At 49.6% G+C, this 24,324-nt stretch overlaps 1 protein-coding gene across 1 annotated transcript in view; it reads right to left on the reverse strand.

The window, feature by feature from the left end:
* LOC128727170 (high affinity cAMP-specific and IBMX-insensitive 3',5'-cyclic phosphodiesterase 8) overlaps nt 1-12,434 on the reverse strand; it is an 85,280-nt gene extending 72,846 nt beyond the window's left edge. Inside the window, exons 1-2 of the mRNA XM_053821046.1 lie at nt 12,057-12,434; nt 11,091-11,190 (exon numbers count right to left, since the gene is read on the reverse strand). Of these exons, the coding sequence (XP_053677021.1) occupies nt 11,091-11,190; nt 12,057-12,434 (478 nt within the window). The remainder of the gene's footprint in view (nt 1-11,090; nt 11,191-12,056) is intronic.
* Between the last annotated feature and the right edge of the window lie 11,890 nt (nt 12,435-24,324).

The following is a 24,324-nucleotide window of genomic DNA, read 5'->3' on the forward strand; positions in this document are numbered from 1 at the left end:
ACCTGGCCAGCATTACGAGGTATTGAAAATGTGTGCCCCAAGACCCCAAACCCAAACGACCCCCAACGGAAGCTACCGATCGCATTCGCTTCCACCGGTGGGGCAAGAGTTATGATCGATAATGAATTTGACCTTTCTCTTTTTGAATCAGAGCACCCGACCCGAGAGCGAGAGATAAAACGGCATCAGCTCAGCATGCCGATTGGCGTTGCACGATTCGCTACATAAATTGAGCCCACCGAGGCCCAAGGCGCGGTGCAGCCAATTACACATTACTCCCGGGCGACGTTTAACATGCGCAATTTATGTTGCATTGTGCCATTCGACGCATCCGCCCGAAAGGGAACACCCCACCCGGGTGAACAATGCACCGCGGCGCATATGGCGTTGTAATTAAGCCGCCGTAACTGGGCTTCTGGGACCCCCCGGCGCACCTTCTCCGGCCGTCTGCATCTTCTTGTCGCCTTGAGCCAGCGTGACCTTGGCTGCGTGCGTGGTTTCGAGCCCATTTTAAGACGCCGACCTTCACTCGCACGATCGCCGGCTTCACCCAATTCGCCTGGGGCGGGCATTAAGACACCACCACGGCTCGCGTTGGCTCAGGTTTTGATGCACCAGCCAAGAGAAACCAGCCAGATGGGCTATCGAGGGCTTGGGGTTGATTAAAAAATTGTCACAAATTATCGTCGACCTGTCGATCGCGTCAGGCCAATGGAGCCGCTCGTTAAGGCGATCGATCGATCGATCGGTTCGTGCCTGAAGGTGTGAAATAATCATACATAATGTGCCCACAAGCGTCACCTCGGAGTCAACAGGAGTCCTTTTGGTGTGAGTCCCGTTCGGTGATAAAGATCACTCTCGTCACCTCCAGACGCACGGTTTGCATCCGTTCCAGCGGCTTATCAGCATTCAGAGGATCAGCAACGACTCGTTACGCGACTTCCATCAGCAAAAGCGAATGTCACCTCAATAGCATCCACACTCGGGATCCTCACTGGCTAGCGACTAGCATAGCACACAAATCGGCTTCGTCCTTCCAGACGCGTGTGTCTCCCACACCTTTAAACTGGTCCGCGATTGATATCCGCATAATCCTTCAGGCCAGGCTTGCGCATGAGTAATGGCCCAATGAGGACGACGCCTTGACATGGTGTGTGGGGTGGCAAACTCGCACGAATACCAATTCACCGCTCCCGACGCCCATGGTTGCCGAAGAGCCTGAGGCGCATGCACAAATACTTACGCGACACACATTCACCCCACCCGAGGGGGTGGTTGCTTCATTCGTCATAAATTCACTTTAAATATGAATGTCACATAACGTCACAGAAACAGTCCCGACCCTGGGGTGAATTATCCTTCGCCGGTCGGAAGGCAATCTGCTGGCAAGCCGCTAGGGGTCGCTGGCTGATGGTGCGGTCAAAAATCATTAAAATGGCGAACCCGTGCGGGCTTATATAAATTTAAATTCGCACGCACGCTAACGTGGTAGGTGAATATCTCGATTCACAGGGTGATCGTTCCTGGTGCGGTTCGAACGTTTGATAAATATTTCATTTCCCTCGACACTCGCTGAAAGGCTTCATCCCAAGGAGCAAGGACACACGCACGTCGCGTGGTTGCTTTTAACAAAGCAGGCACGAAAAAAGACACTCTTTTCCACGGGCCAAAGGAACCACCCTCAGTTTGCCATGATTTGCACCGCTAATGCATCATATCGTAAAAGTGGCCACTTAACGGATATTTATGGTATCCATTTTGGGGCGATTTTTTTTTTAGTCCCTCTTCTCTCGCTCGCAGCCCACTTGCGATGGTAGCAATATCGTATTTCAACAAGCCAGCGTTTTGTGGATCGAAGGTGCAAAGAAAAAAATACTATGGGTGCGACTATTTCGGAATGACATTTGACACTTGGCCTCTCTCCCCTCACGCGTTGCACGACCACAATCACCCCCTCCGAGGAGACGAGGAGACAAGCTTGAACAAATTCACAACAACAACACTGCAAGTGATCATTTTATTTCGTTGATTTTACATGCACTCGGGGAAAAAAAGGAACAAACGAAAAAAAACCCCATTCCCACCGACATCGCCGCGCTCCGGGAGACGTTTGACCTTTGAAGGCGTTCAATTTCATTCACAGTTTCACGCGCCACCAGAAGAAAAAAAAGCCACCCCGAGCAAGCGCAAAACCTGAATCGCCACATTCTGCTTCCCGGCGAGGAGGGTACGAAAAACTAGCCAAAAATATAACTTCACCGAGCGGGTGCCCGCCCCCAGCGCGAGCTAGGAGGTTGAGAAATTATGAAAAATCCATTCATCAACTGTCAGCCCCAAAATGCGGCCGCATACACACACAAACACGCGAAATGTTGGTGTAGGACCCACCCTAAACGCACACATAACAGCGGTGTCGGCCGCCAAGATGGTCGCTGTTGGCATTAAATCAATTAAATTGGTTCACACTGGGCGAGAAAACCCACTAACGATCACATCCGTGCCCCGTTTGGCGAAGGATTATTAACACAGTTGCAGGAACCTGAGTTTTCTGCTCATAATTCTTGCGCTCTTTTTTTCTTTTATTTGCACTCATTTCATTCCGTTTCCTAAATCAACAGCCCCTCAATCATCAAGGCGGTCAAGGAAACGGCGTAACCGATTTTTTTCTTCTCTCGCATCGCTAAGATGCCAGAGCTAGGATTTTAAATTGATTTCAGCAAAACGCAAACCGAACAGCCAGCGGGATGTTTGCTTTCTCGGGGGAGGAATGGATCGGTCATGTTATCTCAAGACATCTTGTTCTTTTCTGTCCCCGTGGGAGGTCAATTCCGGCTTCCAAACGTTCGGCAGAAGTTGGGCAAACGATTTGTCACACCACCCAAAGGCGATTGGCTGACGGCAACATGACGTATGCTCTACAGCACCCACCATTAGAGTGTGTGTGATATTAACACATTTTAATCATTTGCTCGCGACGCGCTACAATAAATTGCCCTGTACAAAGCTCTTCTCACAGGTCTTGCACAACTTTGTCTGCTCACCCGTCGGCTTAGAATCCTCGCAACGCGATTGATTTATCGCCCAGATAAGATCCTTCACACCAATACGGCACATAAATAACGCGAAACTCATCGCACCGGTAAACACCTTGGGCTGGCAATTATTTTCATAAATTAATTTCCAATGCAAGCGGCATGCGCCAAACGGCAGATGACATCAGGCGCGATCGATTGAGCGATCATCAGAGCCTGGCCGGTGGAGGGATGAATTATTCGCGCGCACCATCGATCGAGTGGTGGTTCCACCCACGCTGCCCAGTACAGCGAACCAAACCAGCGCGACCTAGACCTTGATCCGCGTGCAAACGGTGGTGTAGGCGTTGGTTGAGGGTTCGCAGTTGCAGTCGCACGATAAACACGTGCCAGCGTGCGCAACTCGTGGTCGTGGTGGACCGTAGGCGTGTAGTAAATCGAAGACTTTATTGTTTTAAGACGAATTGCATGAATGCGTGGAAGGAGTGTAGACTTTTTTTCCACCAAATGTGGCCCACCCGAGTAAGCCCGTAAACGGGTAAGTTACGGTTCGCTTCAGGTTCATTATTTTTTGCTCAAACTAAGCGTGTGAGTTATGGGCTGCTCTAGGTACGTGTTTCCTTCTCATAATTAAGTTTCACATTTTTCATCAGCTTACGTTACCATTTGACGTCCTTTATCAACAATGCGTTTGCTGTGCATTAAAGCGGACTTGCCTTGCGTTCACACCTTTTAAGGCATAAAAAAAAACTGCACCCCGGAAACGTGTCCATTTTTTAAAAAGCGCATCCTCCCACGTGCGTGCGTCTGTTAATATTATTTTCCGCAGTCGCAATCGCAATCGCCCATCTCCGGTTCGTGCGAATGATTGCAAATTGCAAAACCCCGAGGTGAGGTCTAGGTCTAGGTCCCACCCACCGTAAAAGGGTCGCCCACGCCGAAGCGAATGCAAATCAATTGGCATGCGTCAGCACGTGCGGGATTTGCGCTCCATCGATGCACAATGCACCGATGCGGTGTGCACGCGACCGATGTGGTGAGGGTGTCGAGGTTCTTGTATACATTTTGCGTCAATTTCGCACCCATTTTTGCACGGAAAGAACGCCAATAGCGAACGCGCGCGCGCGCACGGCAGTGGCAACATTGTAGTAGCGCGATGTACTGCTTCAACGGCGTGTTACGCGCCTGGGAACAACTAGCCGGTAAATCAATCTTATCAAAACATGTCACGGGGGAAGCGCTCCGATGGGAAACCGCAAAAGGAGCGTGTCGGGAAAACGGTTTCCTCCGAAAGGCACGGTTGCAGGGTTCTAATCTAGCCGGTGGTGTTGTGTTCGCTTGTTCACTTTTAATGGACAGAACGGCAATAGCTCGTCTCGTTAGCGCGTTCGCCTGCGCGAGGTGCGAGAAATGCACGTGGCTGAGGTTTTTATCACCCATCATGATGAACTAAGCCAGCAAAGAGAAACTTTCCGAAGAATACGAGGCTTCCTAAAGCCCTCTTTTGACGTGTAACTTTGAACTCATTAAATTATGTTTGAGCTCACAACAGCCAATATACCACCAGCACAGCAGGGTGGGCTTTAAATTTGATGTTTTTTCGGTAGCAAAAAAGTAAGACATCGCTGCACATTATTTCCGGAATAAATAACCCTTACACGCGTGATGGCGCTACATTGTTTGCCACAGGTGGAAAAAAAAGCTCATGAAATATCCTTGTGCACCATCCAAGCGCCACATACAATCCTGGTTTCATACGCTCCTGGCTTCCAAAGGCAGCGTCGGGCCCTATTTTATACACCAAATGGAGGCACCGAACGGACGGAAGAAAATGGAAAATTGATAAATTATGGCTTTTTGTCGTCGGGGGGGCGCTAGTGCCGCTGCCAGGATACACGCGATGCCGAGCGCCTACACCACGCCACGGCAACGGATACAACGACGACGAGGACGACGAGGACGATGATAACACTGGTTTTAGATTTCGCGTTTGCTAGACACAAAAAGTCAACCGAAGCGCAGGAGTAAAAGTGCACTATCCTGTTTGGTGGACGACTATGCTTTTTTTTGCACAAAGAAAAGAAACTTCCCGCTCCGCTAGGAAACGTTGAGCTCAAGTAAGAAGACGCCACGGGAAGCTTTCTAGAGCGCAACGGCATTTCGTGCTGTGTCACAGCAACACTGGCACGGTGTGGGCTTTCGTACTCGGTACGCAAACACACGGCAAAAAAAACAAACCGCGCAGAATGCAAGGATCATGTGTGACAACAACAACAAAAAATGGTTGCTCCCGCCCAACAAATGCACTCCCATATTGGTGAACGTGCGGTAAAAATGGTACTTTATGTTGCACAATAAAAACCGCTCACCGAACGGTCAAGGATTCTAGAACGAACGCAGACACGGCACAATAACGCACGTATAAATCGACCATTTGGGTCGATTAATTAAACCCAACCTCTGCTTCCTTAATGGCCCTTTCCGCTACGGTCGTTGTAAAATAATTGACATAAAAACAGGATAACGATAATCCTCGGTCCCGCCCGGTTCTGCAAATATGCTGCGTGCTGAATCCGACCATGGTACGGTATCGGGATGCCGCTATTGGGCTGGGCTTATCACGAACATCAATTGATGCCTTTCGACGATGGCCATAAAAAGAGACACTCAACTTTTGATGTCATTATTAGCGTCCGAATTAATCAGCAACTGTTGCGGAAAACATCCACCCACATCTATCGAGCAGCAAACGTGTGCTTTTGGGGCCTTTCAACGCGTATTTTTATTGCGCCCGCTTCATCTGAGGGAACTGACAATATGTTCATGAGTTTTTATTAAAAATCTCTGCTTCGTACTGCTAGCTTAAGCAAAGCATGCGGCGGATTCGCTGTAAATCGATACACCAGCATGGTGGTTGTCATAAAAATGGTCAAAAATGTGTTTTTTCGAAGGCTACAACGGTTGGTATAACCTTTTCGAATGCAATAAAACGATCCAAGTGATCAGGGATCGAAATCGAACGATCGGAGGAACACTGAAGGAGGAAAGAAAACACGAGGGTTGTTTCAGGGATGAAGAAGAAAGAAAAAACAGGGTTAATCTTACGACCAACCCCCCTTACAATGGGCACCAAACCCTCCACAATCAACCGAATGATATTGGAACGGTTTTTGGGACGCACGCGGGAACCGAGTCCTTTCTCGCCGCCATTGCGCCATTGGCAAATTCATTATCACGATCGCGAGCCACGGATCGCCCATCACTGCCCGTCCCTGGTTTATTATTCGCGCTCGCCGGGGTAGAAGTAAATTATGCCTTAAATGGAAATTGGTCTTTATTTTATTGCATTGCCACCATCGGCGAACTCAACCGGGGGCCGTTCGGGCGCCTGCTTTGGAAGTAGGGTGTGTGTTTTTTTTTCTTCAATGTGGTCCTCTCCCACCCGAAGCTGCTGAGCTTTCGAATCGGTATTTTATGTTATCCAATTTTATCCAAGCGCACTGAGAAACTCAAGCGACCAAATCAACGCCACCGGACCCCGGGGGCCGGTGGTCCTTCCTCAATTATTGACACAAATCCGAGGCCACGCACGTGACGATATCGACAGGTGACCGTGTTCCGAGCGTTGTTTTTCTTTTCATTTCTTGCTCGGTCACGAGACTGAACGAGTGCTTGCCGGTGAATGTTGAGCGATCATTATGTTCCGACTTGTGACATATGACCTAACGAGAGGGGTTGCGCTAGCTTGCGTGACCAACCCCTAGGGAAGCCGCAGCACGCGTGTAGATGTGAGTTTCTGTACTGTGGTATTTTACCACCACTTTTAAAAAATATAAAAATTCTTAAATGAGGTAATGAACTACGTACTAACCCTCCTGGAAAATCGTTTAATGGCTGTTTTTTTCAATTTTACGATGCAACGATCCGTGATCGTACACGATCCATTTCAAACGGCAACCCGTTCTTTCAGCTCGCCAATGAGCCAAACCGATGATAGACGGCGGGTAAATCGTCTCAAATCATCAAACCGTCAACAGGAGCCGCGAAGCTTATAGCAGCATAAAAAAAAACGGGCATTATAACTCGCCTTTCGCTCAACCCGAACAGCTGCGTGACGAGGTGTGTCTCGTGCTTGCCACAAATTACTGGCCAATCCGCCGGGCAACCGGGGGCTACAAACCGGGTCGGCGCTGAAATCGAGCATGACTGAAGTGTCCAAAACGCGATGTTTCATTCATCGCCCTGGGATTTTACGTCGGCTACGGTGGATCACCTCCACCGGGCACTGTTTGGCTTCGTGTTTAGACATCGGCCCAGCTGAGTTGGAGGGTGCATTTTCAAAGTGGATCCATTGGAAGTTGGCCCGGTGCCATGATTAACCGATGAGGTCTCGACCGGCTTCCATGTGCGCCACCCTACGGGATGATGATAAATGGTGGCTCACACGGGCAAAGGCCGCAAGAAGCGGGCCGTGGCGTGCCGCAGTAGGAAAATTAGTAGCCGAAGCGTGATTTATACTTGACGTAACCATTCTGGCACCGACCCTCTCGAACCCACCTCGTACTGGATCCCCACAAGACGTGAGGGCACATTCCATTTGTTAATCGTACGTATCATAACGCCCCTAAATGATCATTAATCTTGCATGAAGTAGAATGGTACCTGTTGCCGATGCCATGGCGGGAACCGAACCTGCCTTTTGAGCTGGTGGACGTAATGAGCGTCAAATTTCAAACATATATACATCTGTGACTCATCAATGGTTGTAAAAATTTCCCACACAAACCACGGATGGTTTCATTTTGGTGCAGAGAAATACGCCTTACCTCTGGAACATTGAAAACTCATCAGAAATGCATTAACAAGAAGGCGTTCTTGCATCGAACGAAGCACTGGACGCTCTGGTTCAAGGACGCCGTCACGAAAAGTACACATGATAAAGTCGGTCAATCCATCATACGGTGCAGGCTGGCGCATAGGCATACTGGCTATGCTTCTGGCGAAATGCCGCCGTTCACCACGCACGACGCTGAGTGGCAGCGAAATTAATTTAAAACACGTTACATAATTAAGCTTTATTAATAGTCCCACGCTGGCAGCGGTGATGGTGCTAGCGCCAGCATCTCACTGCAACTCACTGCTCGCTGCCAGCTGCACGGTAAAATAGTTTTCAAGCCCTCAGCTACACGACAGTGGACACCATATCACTGCCAGGAAGCCTCCGGAAGGACGCTAGGACATCTCCTGACGGCCGTTCCACGGTTGGCCGTTGTCTTTGCGCGAGACTGACAACGTCGCCGATGGGTGAGCTTTCTGTGGCGAGATCGCGAAGGCACGCTACCGCGTCTGTCAATTAAATGGAAGCGGTGACAAAAATAAACAAAAAATAAAACCCCGGGGTGGGCGAGAAATGCCGTCGCGCAAAACGTCACAGTAAACAGAGCACGCGGGAATAACACGCGCTCGGGGGGCGCACAAGGGCGCATTTCGCGCGCCTCCGGGTCCCGTGGGCGCGCACCCTTCGTAGATAAGATTTCCGACAATTGAACCGCGGGCGCGTTGAAACTTTGCTCGATGTTGCTGCCGAGCGTATTGTTTTGATTGCCAGTGACGTCACGAGGCAAGGGATGGGTTTTGTATGTGGACGAGTGGACACGAATTGGATCACAATGTTTGAGTTGGAGAAAATGATGTAATAAAATATTTGCATTTGGAAACCTGTGGAAAATTTTTACGAGATGAATACCAATCGTATTATTCGTAAAAAGAGGCTTATTCTACCACCTGCCAGCTTATCTTAGCTAACCCATTCAGTGCCTCCTATCGTGCGTCTCGTTGCGAGGGATTCGAAATTGGTTCGTCACGTTTGCATTGCTTTTGAGAGTACGATTTTTCGCTATTTTTTTTTCGTGGCTTGCTACGCACAAGAACAACCCGCTGTTGACACTGTCATACCGGTGTTAGCGAGCGTGCGTGAGCTCCGGTGTTTGTGCGATCGTGACTATCGTGAGCATATCATCATCATGTGGGTGTTCGTCGTCGGTCTCCGGAAGGAGTTATTTTTATTCTTATCTCGAGCAACAAATAGAAGAAAAAAAAACGTGCCCAGGTTCAAATATGTTTGTTACCTTGCGTTCGGATTCGTGCTATTGTGCTAGGAAGTATCTTAATTGTACGCGCATTACCCAACAAAACGTGCCAATTATCACAACTAGAGATCGAAGAACGAAACCTGATATAGGAAAAAGTTGAGTTGAAAAAGTCTCACGACGATGCCAGTCGAGCGCGGCACGTAGTCGTTTACTGTGCAAGGTTATACACATTTTCTGGACGCATCAACGAACGTCATGGCGATGGAAAATCATTTTCCAAATACGTCCAACCGCATCAGCAAACAGTACAAATAAATACGGTAAATTGTTTTCCAGCAGAAACGATTCGATTATCCACGTGTGCGATGTTAGTATCCCCAATAATAATATCATCCCTTCTCTATCGCTCCGAGCCACCCTCACGAAGGCTACCCTTCTTTTTCATTCTCTCTCTCTCTCTCTCTCTCACTCTCGCTCGCTCGCGCTCCCCCTCAAACTCCATCACGTACAAACATTGATTCTCTTTTGTGGCTCATTAACACCAGCACCGGACTCGGATTCGTTGTCGAGTGTTTGTTTGGATGTGCGAATATCAATTTGTTCGACAGCTGCCAGCGAAACCTAGTCAACGGAATGAGATCAACTTTGTCCGGCTCCCCCTGGCTACCCATTTCCAAAAGGGACTGCCAGCTTGCGTTTCTTCGCGCGCAGCAGCAGCCGATACGCATCATCTCGCTGGCAGAGCGCGTCACTTTTAATTAGCCAACCCGATTAGGGCAACGGGTGAATGCTACAGATACGTGCCCGCTACTCGTGCCCTAGCGGCTTCAAGCTTCTCCGCAGGTTGATGCATACACTTGGGAGCGTTATGCTATGCCGAGGAGCGATTGCACGGCGTAAAGCGACACAACTACTTTGCCGAGCATCTCCCGCCATCCCGCCAACAAATCACCACCCTCGTCAGACTAATCGATGCGAATTCACGGTTGAGGAGTGGATAAATGGGGTACGTTCGGCGGCCGCCAACACAACAACGCCACGCACGGATCGTTGTCAATAGAGTGGGATCGTAGGGCGAATGCGAATTGGTTGCGGTTGCGCCTGATACCAGTGTTGCCGTTTCCGATAACAAACCATCGGTGAAAAATGCGGGAACTATAGTAATGTAATCGACTCGGTGGTTTTTCATTACATTTACCCAGCGTAACAGGTAGCTATTACAGCATCCATGCTTTCGTAAGGTGATGTAAGAAGAGACAGATAATTTTATACTGTGCTTTAAAGTAGCTCAAATTTTAAGAAAGATTTTTAGCACACCTGACTTACCATCTTTTTGCGAAATTGCTCATATTACATCGTTTTGATCAACGAATTAGTTGACATCGTTTCATACTACCAAATTCCCTACCAACGTAAATGTTTAAATCCGCCTTAGGGTATGCAACCAGCATAGCATATGCAACAGATCTGACATCAGATTCAAAGACCAAATCAAAAGTCTATCATTTCGTACGGTGTTATCCGTATTTGTGTAAACATAGGACTTTCCTGCAAAAGGTGATTCAAAAATAAATCACTTTTCAGCCTCCCAGAAATCTTGAACTCATACAATTTGTTCCACCACAGCCCACTGCAAAGAATGTTTGAGCTCAGAACCTTTCTCCTGCCATTCATCACTAAAGTCCTGGCCGGCCCTCGGGACAGGCAGGGCAAACAAAATTGTCGTTTTCGCAATGAAAGGTTGGAGGTTTATTTTTAGACGAATGTATACCTGGTGTCTCTCATCTTCAAACAGCTTCTCGAAATGAAGCAAACACATCTCATCGCCCCCCGAAGGTGTGTCGAAGAACTGGAGCGCTCTACTAGCATTGAACCCACCCACAGATACAAACTATATACGTCTCAGGATCAGCAGCAAGATGGCTTGGTACATTAAAAACAAAACAAAAAGCATGCGTGTACTTACTTCCAGCGGTCGGTCTTCTCACGGTGGTGGAAACGACAGGAAAGCTTGTAATGTGCCCCGTGGCGGATATTGAAACGATCGAATCTTTTTTCGCACTTTCCTGCAAATGGAACCAAGAGAATGCACCGGTGAGAGTTGGTTTGGACTACAACGCGAAGCAGCACGTTCGCCCACGATTTGTTTCTGAGTGATTGAGTCATTCAAGCACTGCCAGAACGTGAAATGTGATTACGGTTTATTTGATCACACAACATTCGGCAAGCGAACACACGCATCCACTTTTGACTAAATTCGATTCCACCCTCCATGCGTTGCGCCATCCTAACCTGCGCTAATCTTGTTAACCGTCCCTTTTTGTCCGGGTTTTGGGGGGGGCCAACACCTGCCCGCTTTCCGGTGGGGAAGAACGCGTGAAGGTATATTTTTAACGGGGTGTGTTTATCCTTTCTCGAATAAACCTTCTAACGGGCGTGCGCCACCCACCTCATTCTGGCGCAGTTCGAAGGAGCGGGTGGAATTCAATTTCTTATTTCGGTACCGGATCCAGCACCGCTTGTATCATGTGTCTCGACTGTTTTTGATTGATTTCCATCCGTCGCCCATTTCTGTTCGTCGTGTCCCATCGTGCCGCCGGGAGCGAGTAACGACAGGATGAGCATACTTTCACCCCTGGATTTCATATTCAATTCCAGGGACACACACCCACCGGAACACAATCCACGTACACGCAATTTTCGCGATGACGCGAGACGTTTTGTTTGTCTTTTTTTTTCTTGTGGGGAAATGATTTTTCCACCGGCTTCAAAGGATGCGGCAAAGGAATATCTAATTACAGTGCCGTAAAACGTCAATCGAAGCTGAAGCAGGGTAAATTTGGCGTCACATGTCGTTCCCATTTGCGGCGATAATACGGTGGAAATTATGTGTGTGGTTTTTTTAGACTCCCCCACCACAAAAAGGACATACCTTTTCCGTACCACCGTCCTTCGGTGTCGCGCCCGGATAGGACGCATTGACCATCGTCGGGTTGACCGGACTGCTGTTGCTCAGCTTGTTGTTGTTGGCGGTGGCGGCAGCGCTCGTATCATTGCTCCCATTTCCACTCGCGGCCACGTTGCCCACGTACAGGCCACTATCCTTGCGCGACTGCTGCTGATTGTTGGCTCCGTTCGAGAGGATGCTCGGCGTGCAACCCATAACGGCCCAACCTGCCTGCTCGTGCAGCCGGTGTTGCTGCTGCTGGAGGTACTTCCGGTCGCACTCGTCGTCGTCGCTTCCGGTTGCGCGACCTGCCACCGCCGTGCGTGCCCCTTTCACGCCACAGCAGTACCCGCTTAACCACATGCACTCGCGCGACCAAAAGGATGAGTGAGCCTTACACGAGAGAGCGATGGTTCAAGACGCACAAAGAACACTAACACTAGCACCTGGCAGGCGTCCTGAAAACGCCGCCCCGAAACAAAAAAAAAACAACGTTCCACTGTTCCGCGACACGAAAACAATAAAACACGCGCAGCTTTCCACGCCGCGGTGCGAGTTTTTCCTTCCCAAGGCAAACAAAATAAACGCAAACAAATGGCCGCACGCACACACACACTCGCAAAACGCTCACTTTGCTGCCCGAAACTTGCTGGCGAGCCCTTTTTTGGCCTTGGCACACCACAAAACACCTCCGGGGCGTGTTAGGCACGTTAGGTGCAGGGGAAAACTAAGGGATCGCCTCGGGGGGACACACAATTCGCATTTTCATCACTCACTTGCGCACCACGCCACGGGCTGGCAGCCGGCGTCTTCCGATGATGGCATTTTCTCTCTTCCGCACGCGCGAAACTTTCGCGAAAGCTCCGAAGAAGTTCACCGTGCCGGTTTCACCGGAACCGCCAGGTGCAGGACGACCGGAAGTCGCTCATCATTTATTCATTAACGCGCGCGCGCACACACGAGCTTGGCCAGTATGGCGGTCGGTCGAGAGATGGCTCTTTCGGTGGAATTGCTTAATGTTCATAATAGCTCGTGATGCACACTCACTTCATATTTGTGCCTTTTGGCCCGCCGTTGGGTTCACTTCACACACTCGCACTTGTCACGCGTCGCCTCACGCACGCACGCACGCAGCAACGAAACGCTGAAATGAACTCACCGGAATCAATTATCACACTCTCTTCTTACGCAGCACATTGCAGCTTCTTGATTATAATTTATTATTTTTTTTTTTGCTGCTCTCAACAACCGTCTATTCACTTGAGCGAGCAATCGATTGCTCGTTAGCTGCTCCACGGCAAAAGCCTTACAGCCGATGCAATCGAGCGTATGATGAGGGGGCTTTTCCGAAAGGATAATGAAACTTCTTTCCAGTTCGCGAACGATCACCGGTACACCGGTTGTTTTGTCTCTTTGGGCTTTCGCATCGGCCAACGTAATCGCTCAACGGTAATCGCTCGCAGGAAAGAATGGATCCGTCAACCGGTTGGCGAAGGAAACGGTTCAGCTGTAGCGTTCCCAGAAAAGAAAAAAAAGCCCCGCTTCTTCGACGGAAAACCCCTTCTTCATATAAACAAGCGAAAAGTGCCCCGTAACGAGCAGCGAAACGAAGAAACGAGGGATAAAACATCAAAAATAGCATCGAAAGTGAGCAGTTCTTTTTTCTCCCCAATGATGTCACCGTCCATTTGGAACTCAGGAGGGTCAGCCAAAAGATCAGCTCTTCTTTTCGGGGGTTTTAGAGCAAAAAAAAGGACACGTGAAGACCAAAAACTTCCACTCCGATGAGCCCAAAAGGAGCTTTCCTAATGAAAAACGAGCACAAAAAGGCTGGGAAAACTCAACAGCACGAGGTAGTTGCTATGACGACGGATGGAAAAATTCACGCACACACTAAACCTTGAGAAGGGCATCCAAATTGCCAACAATTTCAACGAAAATCGGCGGAAGGATCATGCAAACGTAATAACGTTGGTCGCAGGAACAGAAAAAAAAGACACCATCCACCTTAAGGCCACCTCATAAATCGATTCCATTGGATCAACTATTGATGGATTTATGATGGCGGTGAGGACAACCGTTCTGAATTTAGGACCTTTTTCGCTCGTTTGACCCCTTTCCGAGAAGCCAAAGACACACCGGTTAAAACAAAACGCACCATACTCGACGAGTTCGCTAGGGGTAGAGAGCTAGGATGAGTGAATAAAACAAACAAAAAATCCAGCATCCGCGAATGGGAAGCAGCACGTTCACGCCACGCGATTGTTCGCTCGATACTGCCGCTTCAAGCCAATGGAATGCCGTCCGTCGGAAACGCACACGGCACCATTTCTCAGCCGATCACCCATCAGATCACGCAATCTTTTTCTAACGCGGCACTATAATTGCCCGTCCGATCACGACTCCCCGACCCTGACGGTTCTACCGACCGAGCCCAGATCGGTGAACGTCGATCGGCCAGTGCGCGCTACTCCACTTCCTTCATAACTACGACCGTTGCAGGAACGGGGAAATAACCGTCGCATCTAAACCATCAGCAAACGCGAGCAAGCTCAACCTGCTCCAGCATCCGTGCCGTGGTTTGTCTCACGTTTCGAGAGTCCCACAATCGAAACCTCCTTTCAGTGGGGGCCTCACCCCACGCGCAAGGTGACGCGCAGGTGTTTAAGAAAAGGGAGCGTGATGACGTCACGAGAAACCTGTACTGGCTCCACCTTAGCCTTCAGCCGTTCCGGTCTCGAGCGTCACGTTCACCTGTGGAAGAAAAGAAAAAGAGCGAGAGAAGCGAGAGTGAGTGTAACGAGTGTAACTAGCCCCATCGACATGAAGGGATGAAAATGGTGCAAAAGCTCGTCTTCTTCTGAGCGTTGATGAATGCAATTAATTCGCGACATTACAGGCTCCTTCCGGGAGAATGCTTCTGTTTAGGAAACAGATGGTACGAAAAGGCGAACAAATACCCGTATGACGCCGGGTATCCGGGTGATTTTACGGCATTTAACGCCGTTTATTGAAAGGCTTTAAAAAGCACACACTTGCGGAGGCGGAAAAAAAAATGTGAACAAAAGGAAAGTCCATTTTCCGCGATTACTAAATCCGGTAAGTAAGGCGAGAGTACCACATCAGCGTGCACAGGACAGGGGGGCCCCATTTTGTGCGACGCACTTTTATCAGCGTGCGATCGTGCGGGCTTACGTGTTAAAAACCTGATTGGGTATGGCCGTATGAATACGGTTTCACTTCACACACAGCGCTACGTAAAACTGCATCCTAGGCAGCGCGCGTGTGTCATTCACGGCCACTCTCAGGGCACGCCAGCCGCCTTTTAGTTAATTAAAAACCATTGAATGGAAATTTTTACCGCTCCCATCGCGGGAAGGAATTATGGAAATTGTGCCACCAGCGGTGCTGTTCTACCTGCGCAGAACCCGCAAGGTCGGTCGCCGGGGAGATGAAATCTGAACCATTGCCCGGAAAAGCGGGCGGACCCTGTGGGCGCTGGTACTCGAGCAAATGGTGATGATTAAACGGTTCGCCGATTTTCCTACCGTGGTGGTGATTTATCAGCGGTGGAATGTCGTTCCTGTGCGCGTGATGTGGCCTTTCGGAAGGAAAACCCCATCTGTTCGGTGAGAGAACCGGAACGGCGGGCTGGGTCGTGCGAGTGAACCATCTTCCGGGGAAGCCATTAAAAGCTCGAACTTATTTAAGCGTGGAATTCGGGGGGCGTAAAGTGAGCGAGGGGACCATTCCAGGGAAGCGCACGCAAATGGATTATTTATTTTGCGGCAATACGTGGAGGATTACGTTCTGGAGTGGGCTTAAATGGGTTTGAAATGGTTTCGGGAAATAAAATAGAAATAAACTCCTTTTTTCCCTTCCGATTCCGACTCTTAAAATAAAACAAAAAGAAAAAGAGCAACCCAAGCGGCAAAAAGAAACCATAAATCCATCGCTCTAATGAGCTGCAAGAACACCATCCATTTTGTCATCAAAAAGTCACACAAAACTTCCGATTGTCACCGCCTGGAAGTGATGCGATGGAAAGGATACACTTCATGCCCGGTTCCAAGGTGCGGTGGAAAATTATCTCCTTTTCGATGCACACAAACGATGCATCGATAAAACTCGATCATGAAGCCCAGCGTTGAAACACGCTTTCCTTTCCCATTGAATTTGAGCTTCCGGAAGCGGCTCTGTCTCAACTCCGAGCGTGGTGTTGTACACGTGTTTGTGTGCGCACGGGAACACCGGACGCACAATAGAAGCCGAGGGAAAACTTTTGCCCGTAATCTGTTTGCTTTTATTACTCCGTGTCTAGTGGTATCCTCCTCCGGTTTGTTCGACCAGCAAGCAGCCTGTTGATAAGCGGATTAATTTTATTACAAGCAGCCTTCTGCCACCACGTGGTGGGTGGTTGAAATTTCAATGAGCTATTAAAAGCCCAGATGAGCATATTGATGTTGTGCGGGTTGGGAAAACGATAGAGCAAGCACAGCCTTATGTGTCGTCTATTAATTCGTTGAATATTGCAAAAGTTATGTGCGGCAAATGCGCGAACCTGGGCGACGTTCATGTGACAATTTTAAATCCCTCCCAAAAGGCTTCCCGGGGGCGTAATTTGCAGCTTAGAAATACATCGTACTGAAAGTTGACGATTCCAAGGCGCGTTCTGTTTTCCAGCACGCGTCCTTAAGCACCTGAACGTTTTCAATTCCACTCGAGGAGGGTTTATCAAACCGAACAGAAAGCGAACAACAATCTTCACTCGGCAGGCTCGAAACGCAAAAAAAAAACACCAGCACAGACACATGATTGTGTTCTTTTGGGCCACCTTTTTTTTCTTACGGCGCTCATCCTCGCAATCATCCTTCCGATGAAAAACGAGCCGTCGAGTCCGTGTATGCTCACGTCATTACCCTGTTTGGGTAGGCTAAAAAAACCGTCTTCAATAGAATTATCCACCAACCTTATCCCTGCAGCTCTTCGGGCCCATCGAAACGGCGCGAAAAGGTGCGTCGAAATAAATTACTACTCTCGTTTTGGCAGCACTTCACCGCTTCGTACCTGCTTCAACGTTTCATGGACTCTCGCACTCGGCACGCTCAGGTCCTTTTTGCTGCCCTCCTGCCTGCCTGGATGATAGAAACCGTTTTCCATTTTGCAGCTCTGCTCGGTAAACGGTTTCCTATTTTCGGGAGGGGTTGCAAAAAAAAACCCCCCACACATACGGAGAGCAAAAGCTATTTTCCTGATCCCAATTTTCACCAGCACAACACACGCACATCCGCACGGACCACGGACAAACGTTTGATTATATTCCCCCGTCGGATAGGCAGGATGTATTTTCGGTACGATAAAATTGCCCCACCAAACAGGTGTCACTGGATGAAAATGTAAAACATCGAACAAGGGAGGTAAAGACAAAAAAAACGGCATTAATGCTAATTTGAGTGGGAGCGACGGCGCACATGCACGGACGGCACACGAGTTGATCCAATAAAAGAGCGGTTTATCATCGCTCAAATTAAAATTGATGATCATCTGGTTTAGATCGATTTTCTCCCGCTCACTTCATAAGCGCATTGAAAAGCGCCTTCGCTGCCCAGATAAAAACGCAATAGCTCGTTTAGTTATTCCTATTTTTTTTCACCAGCCGATAAAAATCAATTTTCGCTTCATTTTTATCTCCCCTTGTGCGTTAAATAAAGCGTCCCCCAAAGCGTGTGGTTCCAGCCCATCGGCTTTAATATGAAAATGCGCACGGTTGCGTCGCGCGAAAGCGTCCGCGAGAAGCCTAGACGTACGCGAATCGTTCCCCACACCAAAAAAAAGTCAGCTTTTCACACCGAAGTCAAACATCCACTCCGACAAAACGACACAACGTTCGCTCGAAACAGCAACAGCGCCTTGGATAGAAAAAGCTAAGGAACGGCAAAAATGGGCTCCTTCTCTTACAAGGACGAAAAAAAAAAGTAAAACTCAAACGCACCCAAATCCAACAGCCCCCAATCTCGTGCGCTCTTCCGCTTTTTTCCGAGCTCCTGCAATTGAGTTTTCGTTCCCACTTCGCCCGTCGGTGCGTTTCGCATCCGCCTGTTCACGCGGCATCCACTTCATTTCCGGTTCCGTGCCGGCCGAGAGCATCCCGAAAGCCCACGGCCCACAAAAGGGAGTGCCACGCAAGAAGGTCCCTTTTTGCTTTTGACTTGTTTCCAAGAAAAGACACCGGCGCTGATAGTCAACCGGAAGCGGGTAGAGCAAAAAGCAACGCCGCTTCCTGACGTAACGCCAGCGGCACCTGTTGTCTCGCGTGGAGTTGGGTCGGCGTATTCGTATTTTGCGTGTCTCCCTTCCATCGGGTTTTCCCGAATCTAAGGGGGAGAGTTTTTATTGGCTCACCTTGGTGTGAAGGCTGCCGCTCGCTGCGACTGACATCTGCATGGCTGTTTGTTCCGGTTTTTTTTTTGTTCCTTTCGTTGCTTTGAACGATTAAGCGAAACGCCGTAATGAGATATTCGCGACGTCGGTACCATGGGTTCTGTATTTCGAGGATCCATCGAACGAGCTCCATCTGTCACAAAATGTAAATCCTTCCGCTTAGAAGTGCCGGAAGAGAACGCCGCATCCCGACGAAGAAAGAAACAATCAACGCCCGGAACGCTTCGTTAGGCGCAAGAACATGCGCTAAAAGCTCTCTTTCGCTTGTGAAAAATGGCATTCCTTCGCGACCCGTCTGTCACCCGTCGATTGCGGAAAATCTACCCCCATTGCGCAACACAACGTACCGAACCGAGCTACACTTAAAGCATCTCCGGTTCTATCTTTACCTATCCGAAACCTTAAGTTCCCTTCTCAACCAGCACTTATGTAATTATTCAAGCTTTATTTTCCCATCGCGCCAACCATTGTTCGCCCAGCCAAAGCCAAACGCTTTCGTTCGCTCGTCCGCTGGGGGGAGATAACGTTTTACGATAAACAATCACTCCCGCAAGCGAACCGAAATCCCGCAGCCCGAATGGCTGCCATGGGCGGTGTCAGCTCATTTTCGCGAAGCAGTACACCACCGGCGGGAACGATCGTGCCGATGAGTTTCCCATTCCGAACTGCAGCCCCGAGGGTGGCTTTCGAGGAAGACTAAAATTAAATTTCCATTCATTCGCCCTGCCCACGGACGAGCGATGTTTGAACATTTTAATGCGCTAAACTCGGTGAGTGTCTCCCGCGCGAGGCCCGAAGGACCAGATCAGATTGTGGCGTACAGCTCTCACGGTTGCCGCAGAAGCTGCTTCAAGAGATCGTGTCTACCCGACCGACTCGGTGGTGGCTTGTTGGCGGCTTGTTGCCCGGCGAAAAGTTTGCAGGCTTTAATTCAATTAACAAGCTCACCGTGCCGAACCGACAAAAGCAACTGCCCTGTGAAAAGGAAGCAAGCACGTCCCAGCGATTGGCATTTTAAGCATCGAAATGTTAATTGATCGTTACTTGCGAAGAAGCGGGCTTTTGATGCGAAAATTACTCGCCCCTCCGGAGCGTTTACAAATAACTTCCCCAACATGCGCACATAACCTTGAGAGAGAGAGTGAGAAAAAAACGCTCAAAAAGCCGCCAGAGAAAGCCGCAGAAGAATTAAGTCATTATCGTGCCGTGTAAAACACCCCGTCACAGGTTTAATGATGCAGCTTTCAGGACAGCGCATCAGTGGTGTCCTTTTCAGCAAACAAAATGGCAATGGCGCTTTCCGAGCACACGTCCGTGGCTTATCTACAACGCAATGTGAAGGTGTCAGAGGACAGTGTCACAAAAAGACGAGCATCGTCCGAGAGTCCACGTTGGCTGTCAAATTCCAACCCTGCACTGAGGCTGCATTATTTCCCAACCCAATCCTACCAGCCACTGCCCGGAACGAAAGCTGCTAAGCGCCCTTCACTATCCTCGGGCGAAAGAAAATATGCCATCGTTCAAGCGCACACGCCAGCAAGTCCGGACGACGTCGATGACTACGGAACCCCCATCCGGCAGGCCCGGCCAACGGCACTGTGTTGCGCTTCCGGTGGCTCCATCACAAGTCTGTCAGTGTTACGGGAAAACACACAGCTCCCACCCCCACTCGAACGCTCAACCGCAATTCACCCCCGACTTTCGGGCGGTGCAGAAGGATGCATCCGATTTTAGACGATGACGGGAAAATGTCGGGGATTTCAAAACAAGCATGCGAAGGGAAAGTCGGATTGGACACACACTGGCAAGATGCTGGTGGTGGTGATGCGTGTTTTTCCCTTCACAAGCCCCGGTGGGTGAGTAGGCGAACTATCGAGAATCGGGGAAGCAATGCGGCAACGTCAGAATGCCCGAGCTACGGGTAGTATACTTCAACTTTTGTTTCCATAAGACGATTCTTCCGCCAGTGCTGCCCGGCAAACGGCTGGCGATGACGATGAGTAGCACGAAATGGAGTGGAAAATTGTGTCCACGAATATTCACCCAGCCAGCCAGCCAGCCAGCCGGGTTTGCTGCTGCTGGGTTGTTTCCACATTCCACACTCAACCCATTACTACCGCGACGGAGATGGGCATGGATGGGCGAATGGAGCTGAAATTGAATATCAGAACTGAAATCAACCGAAGCAAACGCCGACCGGACGACAATGGGGGTTTTTGCGGGTGCATAAAGGGAAAAAGCCACGCTGCAGCACGGAACAGCGAGCAGTGAAATAAAAATTGAGTACACATTAAATCTGATTCGATTGGAGAAGCAACGCCACGACAAAACACGAGCCAGAGAGTGCACATTAACCGAGAATCCAGTGGCAACGCTAAACTACACCCACACGCGTCTGGTGCTTCTGTTTTCCGGTGCAAAATGGTTTATTTTTTGGTGAGCTATAACTCCAAAAAGCGCCAGAACAGGCCATCACGGGTCTTCACGTGCACGTGGGAACAACATCACACCCACCGGGAGCGGGTCTGTTCTTTTGCAACTGTTTACAGCACTCACGGTTTTGCACGGTGCATTTCCGGCTCGTGTGTGACGCGCGCCTGGCCCGAGAACGTTGACGACGGGAAATTGCCGGTTCAACCCGTGCCCATTTCCCTGAACGCTTTTTCCAGCGAACACCGAGCGAACACCAACAAAATTAAACACACCCAAATGTGGCCATGCTGGGACTCCGCTTGGGGCAATTAAACGAACGCCGGAACACAAAACAGTGGCTGTCTTTTCCGGGAGCACACACACACACACTCATATACATTTGGCCGGGTGTAATGCAGGAAGCATTAATCGGTTTACCGAACAAACACATGCCCAAGCTCCCGTGGACGTGGAGTCGTCCTTTTTCGCTCCAAAGCAGAACCGGAAAACACTGCCCCCACTGAGACAGGAGTAGTATTTATGGCTGTTCCCGAATGCCGGCATGGGAGGAAATTTTTGTGTGCAACGAAAAATCTGACAAATGGTCCTTTGTTTCGTTGGGTTGGCGAATCGTGCCCATTAACCGGAGAACCGGTTCGGGTGCCCCCGTTTCGTTCCGTTTGGTACGCGCAAACGTTTGGCAGAGCATTTGCATAAATGACGAATTTCCATTCAACACTTGGCTGACCACCCGATATAATGGTGCCGTTTCCGATGCAAAACCCTCACCAACGTTCGTGCCAGTCGCCAGTCAGATTTGCCAGCGCATTTTCCCGCAGACGGCTCTCGTCGGTTGGCGACGATTCCGGCGAGCCCACTGATGGAAATTCATTTATCATGGTTAGCTTTGGGGCGCCTGGTGAACGGGAAAGTCAGACAAGACGACGGAAGACGATGCTGTCAAAATTATGCAACACGCCCAACACTCCCCCACGGGTGGGATGTCACGAAAATGACCCAGAAAGCGACCACGCCAGGACACCGAAGAAGGTAAACGGTAACCTGACGGCTTCCGTTTTTGCTGTTTGCCAATCTGCCCGAGGCTGCACGCTTCACAGAGCATTAAGGGTGGGCTTGGAGGTTTTAAATCGAAACCTTCGGTTGACGGAACGGTTTTCCTTTTTGTAGCAATCAAACAGCTAAATCCTTCGCTCATAAAGCACGATCCTCTGGCGGTTAGAAATCTCAACTCATCGAAGCGGCGACGTGGGGTTTCGTAACTTCGCCACCAATCCAGGGCGTCGATCGAACAAACAACGCGCTTAACGCGCTGGGTCGGTTCCTTGGCTTTCCCTTGGTGGTGGGAAAAACTTTTTCAATATTCACCGACCGACCTCGAAATCTCGAGACCGCTTCCAGGCGCTCTAGGCGTATTGATTTTTGGGCCAACCACACACCGGATGCCATTGTGGTTGACGGGCGCTATGGTGGTGGTGGTTCCCCTTGTTTTCCCGACTTCCTGGAAAATTACAAATGTGAGAAATTACGGCCCAGCCCGGAGACCTTGGCCGACATCGCCCGACACGAGATGCCATCCCGGAACGTTTCTTTGGCTTCGACAGAAGGGCTGGAAAGCTGTTGCGTCAGGGGACGGTCGAATGGGGGAATTCCCGTCTCGGATTGGAATCGAAAATCATACACGGAAACAGCCCTTCTCCGTCTAACAAGGGTCAAAGGGTCCTGGAAGGTATGCATTCCATCCCAAAAGCCCTTCGCGAACGACTAATCAATTGGTTTTGAGAAAACCAATTTAGCGGAAAGTCGCCTACGGTAAGGCACATTTCCCAAGAAGGTTTAAACGCCAAAAACCACCGGTAGAACAAAGAAAGTGCTCGAATTCTCTCACCGAAACGTCCTTTCCGGCGGCTTGGTTCGAAGTCATACAGCCAAACGAAAAATCTATGCTCTATTACTCGACATTCCTGACCTGATTGTGTGCTCTCGCTCGCGGAGGCCACACGATTTCACCACAAGATCGATTGCATACTCCAAAACCAAAACCAACACTATTAACCGACACCGCTAGCCCTTGCAAAGGAGGCGCACCACCATCCGGGGTTCCTTTAATTGTGCTCGCGCATTTAATTACTCCACCAGAACGGGAAACCATCGCGTGGCCCGGAAGGCTAGCGGCCTAGATTTGAGCTGAGAAACCATGCAAGGTTTGGCCTTGCTAAAATAGCACACACAAGACGTGTCGCTAGGCCAAAGACTCATGCATGCTCGGTTTCCCAAAAATTCAAAATCATTACACCCATTGTGCTACTTCTGCGTACGTAGTTTCTAGGGTCCTTAAACTAACGCATAAAGGTTTCATGCATAAAGGATCCACTGAACCGGTAACTCAACGAACCGTCTTGGGAAAATTCATATAATTTTTCCGTACAATTTCGGTGCTTCCGAGTACAGCCATCCGCATGGTGTGGTTCAAAGCACAATACTAAAAACTTTCCCCCGAAGTCTACCGGAACTAATTCGATCTCACGGCGGGAGTTCCACTCGGCAGGGAGCAACGGTAGCGCTACCGCACGGAAAACTAGAAGGAAATTTAATTTCACCATTCCACGTTGCCATGGTAACCGATAGTCCTCCTGCTGCTCTCCATTTCAGTTGACGTTGATGTTGAGCTATTTCCGAAAGGTAGTTCGCAAAAAAAAAAAACACCCCATGACACTTGTCACGAAAGCCTCCTCCTGGACATCAGCACTCGGGGCCAGTGGTTATAAATTCATGCACGAAAGAAGCTTTCAGCGTCGTTCCCCCGGCAACTGGCTGAAAATAGCCCGTGTGTCGATTAAGATCGAACCTGTGCGGTAATCGAACCTCGTACCCGTCGCGTCGGTCAATTATTGTGGGTCGAAACGAGCACATTCTTCCCGCAGTGCATGTTTTGGATGCACAGGTAATTCTGAGCAGGAAATTGAATTTGTAATCCACGATGCAACGCCAACGATGGCCATTCCGTGGGGTGTGAAAATGCGACCACCAGCTCATCTACGCTCGAATTCGGTGGAATCCTGACGAATGCGCACCGCCCGGGCTCATTCCCCGTTCACAATGATATCCCATTACGCCGGACGGGGTCTCTTCTGGTTGATGGCCACCGTGCCATTGCTGGCGTTTTAAAAACAACGCCAAGGAATCACCACTTCAGCCCCGGCCCGCCCGGTTTCATATGCCCGACATAAATTGAATTTATGTCCTGCCACCGTAGCACTCGAGCACGACGACGGAAGAACGTCGTCGCTTGATGGGGAAAATATTATCAGAAGCTGTGCACAGCGGGACGCGTACATTTCCTTTCCACGCTGCGAAGAGTTACTGCGCGACCCTGAGGAGC

Source organism: Anopheles nili, chromosome 3 (genome assembly GCF_943737925.1).
Source record: "Anopheles nili chromosome 3, idAnoNiliSN_F5_01, whole genome shotgun sequence".
In the NCBI taxonomy this organism is placed as follows: Eukaryota; Metazoa; Arthropoda; class Insecta; order Diptera; family Culicidae; genus Anopheles; species Anopheles nili.